The sequence below is a fragment of the Chlamydotis macqueenii genome, chromosome 7, assembly GCF_036417535.1.
Source record: "Chlamydotis macqueenii isolate bChlMac1 chromosome 7, bChlMac1.mat, whole genome shotgun sequence".
Lineage (NCBI taxonomy): Eukaryota > Metazoa > Chordata > Aves > Otidiformes > Otididae > Chlamydotis > Chlamydotis macqueenii.
Genome location: NC_141562.1, coordinates 26,338,842 through 26,346,932, shown reverse-complemented (window position 1 = coordinate 26,346,932; position 8,091 = coordinate 26,338,842). Strand labels below are relative to the sequence as shown.

Below are 8,091 nucleotides of genomic sequence, written 5' to 3'. Positions count from 1 at the left end.
GGTGCAGGTATGGTACCAATGTCACAGTACATATATGATGTGCAGCTGGGAGCAGCCTTTGCCCCAAAGTGCCATTGCAGGCTTTGAAAGCTATCAGTTCTCACAGCTTACTGACCGAAGGGTTGGTCCTTTCAGCCCATTTTCATAAGGAAATCCGAGCTTGTGGTGATGCAGCATGCTCGGAGCCAGGTGTGCGCTCCCTGCCTCCTCCTGCCCTGCTCAGGGCTGGGGACTTGCCTCACTGAAAAGAAATGGGCAGGCAGCAGTAATGCAGATGAGCTCATTTGACTTGCTTGGTTTCTCCTGGCCAATGAATCGTTCAACAGCCCTCCATCAGCAGAGAGGGCAGCTCCCAGGCATCCGCCAACAGCTCTGGCTCTCTGTTGTGAGAGCATCTCCGGAAGGGGAGGGAGGGACACAGCACCACAGGAGGCTGTCACTGGTTGGCATAAAGGACAGCCCTGAAAATGAAAAACAGGGTGGAAAAAACAGCTACCAGAGGCTGTATCCATCTCTCACCTAGAAGAGCTACTAACTGCCCTGGAAGATAAGCACTGGATGAGAGATGGATCTGTGAAAGCCGTGTGCTGGTGGGGAAGCCCCAGCACAGGATTTTCCCCAAACCACAGCAGCTCTCTTCCATCCCCATCCTCCTGCCCTGACCAACTGCAGGCTGAGCTATATCCTCGACCCTGTGGTAGCAGAAAGCAGCGAAGGGAGACAGGCTGTGCCAGGCAGCCCAGGGATTTCCCAGGAGGAGCACCCCTGACCTAAAGAACAGGATGGACCGTTTCCGGATGATCTTCCAGTACTTCCAGTCCAACTCGGAGTCTGTAATGAATGGGATCTGTGGGCTGTTAGCCCTGGCTAGTGTAAAGATGTACACCTGCTTTGACTTCAGCTGCCCCTGCCTGCCCAGGTACAACATGGCATACGGCTTGGGGATCATGTTCGTACCCCCCATTGCCCTCTTCCTCTGCGGCCTCATCCTCAACAGACAGTCCCTGGTGATGCTGGAGGAGTGGAGGCGTCCGCAGGGGCGCAGAAAGAAGGACCTAGCTGTCATCAGGTGGGCTTTGCACCGCGAGTGGGGTCCCTCCTTTCATCTCTCGCTTAGCTATCTCTCTTCCATATCTTTGATCTTCCTGGTAATTAATTCTAATTAATTAATAATTATTTCTTCTACACTCAGCTCCTGAGACCTTTCTGCATGAGCCTGGAGGGGCAGGGGCATGGTATGTGCTTCCCAGGTGACCACAGCAGAAATGAAGGCAGAGTCGTGTCCCATCCCCAGCCTCCACACTGATGGCTGGATTTACACACCCACCCCAGAAAACTGTGTTGCTGTCTGCCCTCTGGTGCACACGCAGGGTTTCTCCTGGGGCTTACACATGCACTAAATGTACAGAAAGTGGCATTTCCTTCATGGTCATTCTTATTCACAGCCTTGTGATTTCCCTCCCCTCAGTTGAGTTTTTACTGACTTATCTTGGTGGAAGGGAGAGGAGAATCACTTCAATCTGTTACACACAATGTTTTTCCCAGCGCAGAGGTTGGCAAAGAGTGGGGCAAGAGAGGCTGCAGAGAAAAGTGATTTTCCAGGCAGAAACTGAACGGATGAGAAAAGAAAGCCTGAATGAAGAAGAAAAAGGAGGAGCTGACAAGGATTTGTGCATGGAAGACATAAGCATACAGCTGAGACAAGCACATCACGAGAGGACCGTGCAGCACATCGAATGCAGGCAGCATGCAGAACACTGCTGCGTGCTGGCGTAGAACTCACTGGGAGGCAGCACCAACAAAGAGATCCCAGAGCAGAAGAGGCATTAGCTGGAGCGATGCTGGGGACCGTCCTGGGAGTCAGCTCCCTGGGTCTGGGAGGGCTGTTCGGCATAGGGCAGCCTGTGTCCATCAAGGCCCTGGATGAGGAGAAAGCTCCCAGCATTTACCCACTCACTTCTCTCTCTCCTGCCTCAGGTACATGTGTTCCTCCATCCTGCAGCGAGCCATGGTTGCCCCTGTCGTCTGGATCGTAGTCACCCTCCTGGATGGCAAATGCCTGATCTGCGCTTTCAGTGGCTCTGTGGATCCCGAGAAGTTTGTGGGCTTTGCCAACGCCAGCCCGACGCAGGTGCAGCAGCTGCTAGCCAAGGTGCCCTGCAAGGATGATGAGCTCATGAGGAACAACACATCCCGCAAGGCAGTGTCCAGGTACCTGCGCTGCTGGTCCCAGGTAGGTCACTGCCGGCCCAGTCCCTCATGTCAGTGCGGTGCTCAGGGCACACATCATCTGCTCCTGCTCCTCCATGACTTGTCATAGTTTCATCACTGTCAGGCTGGGAGCAAGACTGCTCTTTGCTTTTTTATGTCCCAAAATGTTGCCACTCTCAATGATAATCTCCAGAGTCACTCAGGCAGGGAAAAGGAAGGAAATGAAGGATGGTTTAATTAACAGAACTTTGTTTCTAGAAGAACCAGCAACTTCTAAACCGAAATAATAAAAAGCAGGTTGCAAAGAATATAGGTGTCTCCTAAGGCCCTGTCCAGTGTCAGAAAACCTTTCTAACTGCTAACCTCACAAATAGGACCTGCAGTTTTTAGGACAGTATAAGCTGAGGCAGACAAAAGCAGCTTGCTCAGGAACAACAGGAGAACAGGACATGATGGGACTCTTCGTACAAGAGTGCCAGGTCAGGGATGAGGACAGGTGGGAGGGCATTGAAAACAAGCCCTTCCTTCCTACCAAAGGGGGTTGCGTGTAGTCTGGGCTGTCTCGACCTCGCTGCCAGGACTCCTGGAGCAGGTGTAGGCCCTGGAGCAGGTATAGGTGGCAGATGAACATCACTGGAGATAAGTGAGCACTGGAGAGCACTGAAATCTCCTTCCCCTGGGGCACTCCCATGCTCAAAGCAAATGCCTGGCTGCTCTAGGCTAACTTTACGAACAGTTATTCTACTGAGCTATTGATGCAGGTAAATGTCCTATATTCACCGGGAGGAGATTTTACTGACCCTCTGAGTGCAGTTTGGGGTGCTGGACTTCAGGGACAGGTCAAGGACAGGAGTCCAGATAGGCCACATCTCCCCTCTAGCCACACAAATTCCCTATCTCAGAGATACAGGCAAACAGCTCGTGCCTGTCCTTGTGCCTGTCTTGCTCCTGTTCCACTGCTTATTTCTCATTGCCCAGGCACTCGGCTGGAGCATTTTGTTGATCCTTATAGTAGCAGCTTTCCTCGCCCGCTGGCTCAGACCTTGCTTCAACCAGGCCGCCCTCCTGCAGGCACGTCACTGGAGTAACTACATCGACATCGAGCAGAAGATTTTTGAGGAAACCTGTTGTGAGCACAGCCGGCTCTTTGCTCACAAATGCATCCTCCACTTCTTCAAAAGCATGCGGGAAGAGATCAAACTGCACAGCTTCAGCTTGCCTAGGGAGAGAGAGGAGGCTGAAGGAGAGGAAGATCTTCTCCGGGGCATCACAGATCAGGACCAGATGAATAAACTCCTGAAAATGTGGTACTATGAAAAACCTCCCTTGAATGTCAGCCAGGTGACCCAGAGGCATCCCCTGGGGGGACAGAGATCCCCTCTGCCCTGGACAGACAGCCCCGGTACCCACTCCAAATTCCCCCAGCACACCAATGTGTAAGGGGGGCTTTGTCCTGCAGATGCCGAAGGGGCACTGCCATACCTCTGCACAAAGCAATGACCAGCAGATAGATGACAGTAGTGCTTACATCTTCCTTCAAAACCCCAAACCCAAAGGCTCAGCTCCAGGGCAGGCCTAGCAAAACCTCCAAAATAAACTAGCTCTGAACATCCAAAGGTCCCTGGCTCAGTCACTGTTAATGACACTTCTCAACCAAGGGCTCTGCATAGTGCTTTTGTCGCATTGAAGAGTTTGCAGCTCCTTACAGCTGTGATAAAACCCTTCTGGCTCGAGGAAGGCTTTAACCATGGCAACAACATCTGGCTGCGTACGCAAACCAACTGGAGCAGCAGCTTCACAGAGATGTAAGGAGCTCCTGCCCGCTTCAGCGAAACCCAGTTTGGAAAGTTAGCAGTGCTGACACTGGAGTAATTGGCAATTCTTTTAGGACCACACCAACATGTTTACTCGAAAAGGCAAAACCACCTCCTATGTCTTTGCATCTGCTGAGAGCTCTGGTTGCCCCCAGCCCAGCTGCCAAACTGTTCGGCCTCCATCTAACAACCCGTCAATACTTCCGTGCATTTTCAAAACGAAATATGGCAATACACTGAAATTCATGGAGCAGCATAAATTTAATTGAAGATAACTCTGGATAAGTATCCCTGAACTGGGTTGGATTTGCAAAGGAAAGGGAGATGGAGGCTTCGATTAACATACCCGGAGCCACAGGACTGCGCTGGGGTTCGGGTGGCTGCTCTAAGCACTGGCATCAGGCCATGGAAATGACACACTGGCTCTGCCTGAGAAGGCTCAACTGGATTTTAAACACTCCCCTACTAGATATTAGTACAAACTGATCTATCCAGAGGCTCATCCTTGCATCACCTATTTGAGCACTTCCATCCTTACTTTCAAAACTCTGAATGTAACCTTATGACTGAGCCTTTAACGCTAATTACTTTCTTATTTGCCTTATTCCAGTCCCTGTTGTAGATGGTGTCAATCATGGTGCCAGTTTGACTGATATTTCTGTCCAGCACTGCTGCTTGGATGCATTAAACTCTTTACCGCAAACCGACCCAGTAAAGACCCGTGTATTCCTCCAGGCTGAGGCTCACACTGATGCCTGCTTTGTCCCTGGGAGGGAGGGGTGCAAGGTGGAGGGGCTGTGAGGAGGGATAGTGAAGAAGAAACATCTTGGGGACAGATGGGGTAAGCAGGGCCTCCAGGAGGAAAGAAGAACATGGGAAAGGGGCAAAGAAACCTGCCACCACCTTGTGACTAAACCCAAAATGAAGGGTGAAATTGAAAACATATATTAATCCCCCAAATTAATTCATCAAGCTGGCTGCTGGGAGGTGAGTGACCTCCTCCCCAGGATGTTTGTGTGCGCAGGGTCAGGGAGGGAGGAGATGCTCAGCAAAACACAGGGAGGTCAAATAACTCCATGGCCCACGCGTGGGCTGCTGCACCCCTCTGGCAGCCGAGGCCCGGCCAGGAGCTGCGGGGTGCAGAGGGATGGGCTGCAGAGCTTTTCTTATTTGCATAGCAAAATCAGCTCTGGCTGAATCCCTGAGCTCCCCTGGATGTACTCACAGAGGGCACATGCTGGTTGGGAATAACACAGCGGTGTTCCCACCAGGAGCTCTTTAGGTCCAAGGAGCTTCTGAGCTCCCTTTTGAAACCAGCATTGCACTTTGAATTTCATCTCTGTTTTATTTTTATCAGACACGACATTGCAAATCTCAGGCTGAGACTCAGGTGGGACTCAGCACTACACGCTAGTAAAATCGGCTGTTTTCCTAACCTGCTCAGAGCAGAGGTCTGCAGCTCCCCTTTGCATGCTGCTTTCCATGTTCTCAGGTTTTAAGTCATCCCAGAGTGGCCACAAAATACGAAATGCAAAAAAGGGGAAGAGGAACATCTTTGTGATCTGTATCAGGAGGGAGAAAAATAGAAAATTTAAGGGCACTGCCACAGACTTTTGCAGGTCTACAAAGGCTCACATGCAGCTGGGAGGGTCAGTCTGGTCACAGGGTAGCGCCAGCTGGATGGGGCCATGGGTGTTCATCCCTCCCAGCCTCCCTGAGTCCTGTGCTGCATTTCCCTTCAAACCCAGAGAACTCTTCTCCATAGTGGTAAATCATCTGTGATACCCCATGATGGGACAAGAGGCAACAGGCACAAACCCAAAATGCAGGAAATTCCATTTAAAGAGAAGAAAACATTTATTTACTTCAAGGATCATGGAACAGGCTGCCCAGAGAGATGTGGCAGCTCCAACCATGGAGATACTCACAACCTGATTAGATGTGTCCGTGAGCATGCTTTGAGCATGGTGGTCGGACAAAACAATCTCCAGAGGTCCCTTCCCACCAGCTCTGCTAGGAGTGTGCACCCTCCTGTGAGAGTGGGAGCAGAGAGGGTCATTTACAATCTTCAGCAGCTCTTTTTCTCTCAGGGCTGGTCTGATGCATGACCTGCAGACACATCTGACATGCTCAGGGATCCTCACCTGCCAAGAGCCCATGAAACAGCAGGGCTGATGCAAAGACAACTTCCCCCATCTTCAACTCTCCTGATGGGAATTGTGACCGTTTTCCTGTCCCCTGTCTCTATATCCTACATTGACTGGGACACGCAAAGCCCTCCCTGACTCCCTGGCTTAGTGTCTGTCTTGGCATCCAGGTTCAGGACCCCACACTGAGAGGAACTCAGGTATGTACCATCTCTCCCAGATCCTTGTTTCCAAAGCACGAGCAGGCAGGATCGTGCGAGGAATCACCCGCTCTGCCTCCTCTTGCAAATTGGTTGGAGTGAGCTTTCTCCTGGCCCTCCCTAACAAAGCAACACAGAAAGACCCAGGCATTGGCTTTTATGGGCTCTGTTGTGAATCCCACTGACTTATTGTTGGCTTCAATGAGAACCACCAGTGCTGTACACCAAGCAAGCTCAGATCGCTCATTCATGTTTAATGAAAGGCAGAGTTTTCCTGGAGATCAAAAAGCTCTCTGGTTTTTTACAAGGTTGATTCATGCAGGCTTTGATGTGAACTGCCCTTCAAAAAGCCACTCGCCAGGTGAACAGGGAAGCCAGCCTTAGCCCTTTGCCAGCAATACAGTAAGTCTCATCTATATTCATGCAGTCAAATCTCTTCCCATTTGATGAGATCATGCAATTAACCTCTCCAGAGCAGGCAGAGCTAAGACTGTCCAGGTATTACCCACATGCTTTGTGCTCACCTCTGTGGTGGCATCTTGGGGTGAACTTGGCATTATCATCTGAGCCCCAGGGCTGGTGTGGGGAGAGACGTCAGAAACTGCCGCACTGATTAATGGTCAAAACACCTGGTTTGGCTTCCTACCTTTGCTACTGACGCACTGCAAAACCTTGGGGAAAAGTGTCTCCTGCGTGCCACCCACCTATGTACAGCTTGCCTTGGTGACATGTCTCACAGCCACCAACGCAGCCACGCTGGTGCCCAGACAGTCAGAGATATCTTGATGCTCACATCAACAGTACAGGAGGGGCTGGGACTGGAGGGACTGAACACCTCACTGGTGGTCAATACTGCAACCGTCTGTTTTACAGCCATTTGTAGTCCCACTATTCCCCCATCTTTTGGCCAGCTTGAGGGACCAATCTAGTCTGTCAAAGCTGCTTTGTGAACTGGGAATAGAGATGCAAGAGAGCACCAACAATACAATCCACTTTTAGATTTGTGCTGTAGGAACTAAGCCTGGCCCAACCGTAGCTATCACATCTCATTAGTGTTTGTCTCAGTTCTGGCAAGCTGGAGAGGACTCCGTCTGGTCGGCTCTGCTAAACTGTCAGCAATCCCGTGCTGTACACCCAGCACCTGGCTAGCTCAGTCCTCCCTGCACCGTGCACTGGTTGCATGGGAAATGTGCCCTTAGACACATCAGCCTCAGGTCAAGGCATATGACCAAATTCCAGCCCTAGCCTCTCCTGCTAAATGGATGCACACCACTGGCTCAGGTAGTCCTTGCTCTGCCCTTCCCGGCAGGGTTTGAGTGATCTTCAGAGGAGTGACAGCTCCATTGCATCCTCAGCAACCCAGGAGCTGCTGGTACCCGCTGGTCTGACAGGCAGGAAGAGCTCTGCACAGTCCCTGTCTGCAGGTGGTCTGGCACCTCTAGAAAACACGGTCCCTCAGGGGACAGCAGCTGCCCTTGGGCCAGGGAGGTCACTGGCAGGATTTACACATCCTCCTTGTATTCCCAGTTCCGGCATATCCCAAATTTATCAAGGCACTGGGATTATACCCACAAAAGGCAACGGCAAGAAAAGCATTCATCCTCTGTCACTTCAAAAACAGCTGCTGCTCAGAGCAAAGTGCACTCAAGCCCTTCAGAAGTGCTCATTGAAAGTGGGTGAAAAAGAAGAAATCTCAGCAAAAAGCCTGAATCTCAGAGG

The 8,091-nt window shown here is 51.2% G+C and overlaps 1 protein-coding gene across 1 annotated transcript; it reads left to right on the top strand.

Moving 5' to 3' along the window:
- The first annotated feature begins 782 nt into the window (after window positions 1-782).
- CALHM3 (calcium homeostasis modulator 3) lies at window positions 783-3,651 on the top strand. Its single transcript, XM_010120205.1, has 3 exons — window positions 783-1,069; window positions 1,978-2,233; window positions 3,190-3,651. The coding sequence occupies exons 1-3, from the start codon at window positions 783-785 to the stop codon at window positions 3,649-3,651; spliced, it is 1,005 nt and encodes a 334-aa protein (XP_010118507.1).
- The last annotated feature ends 4,440 nt before the right edge of the window (window positions 3,652-8,091 follow it).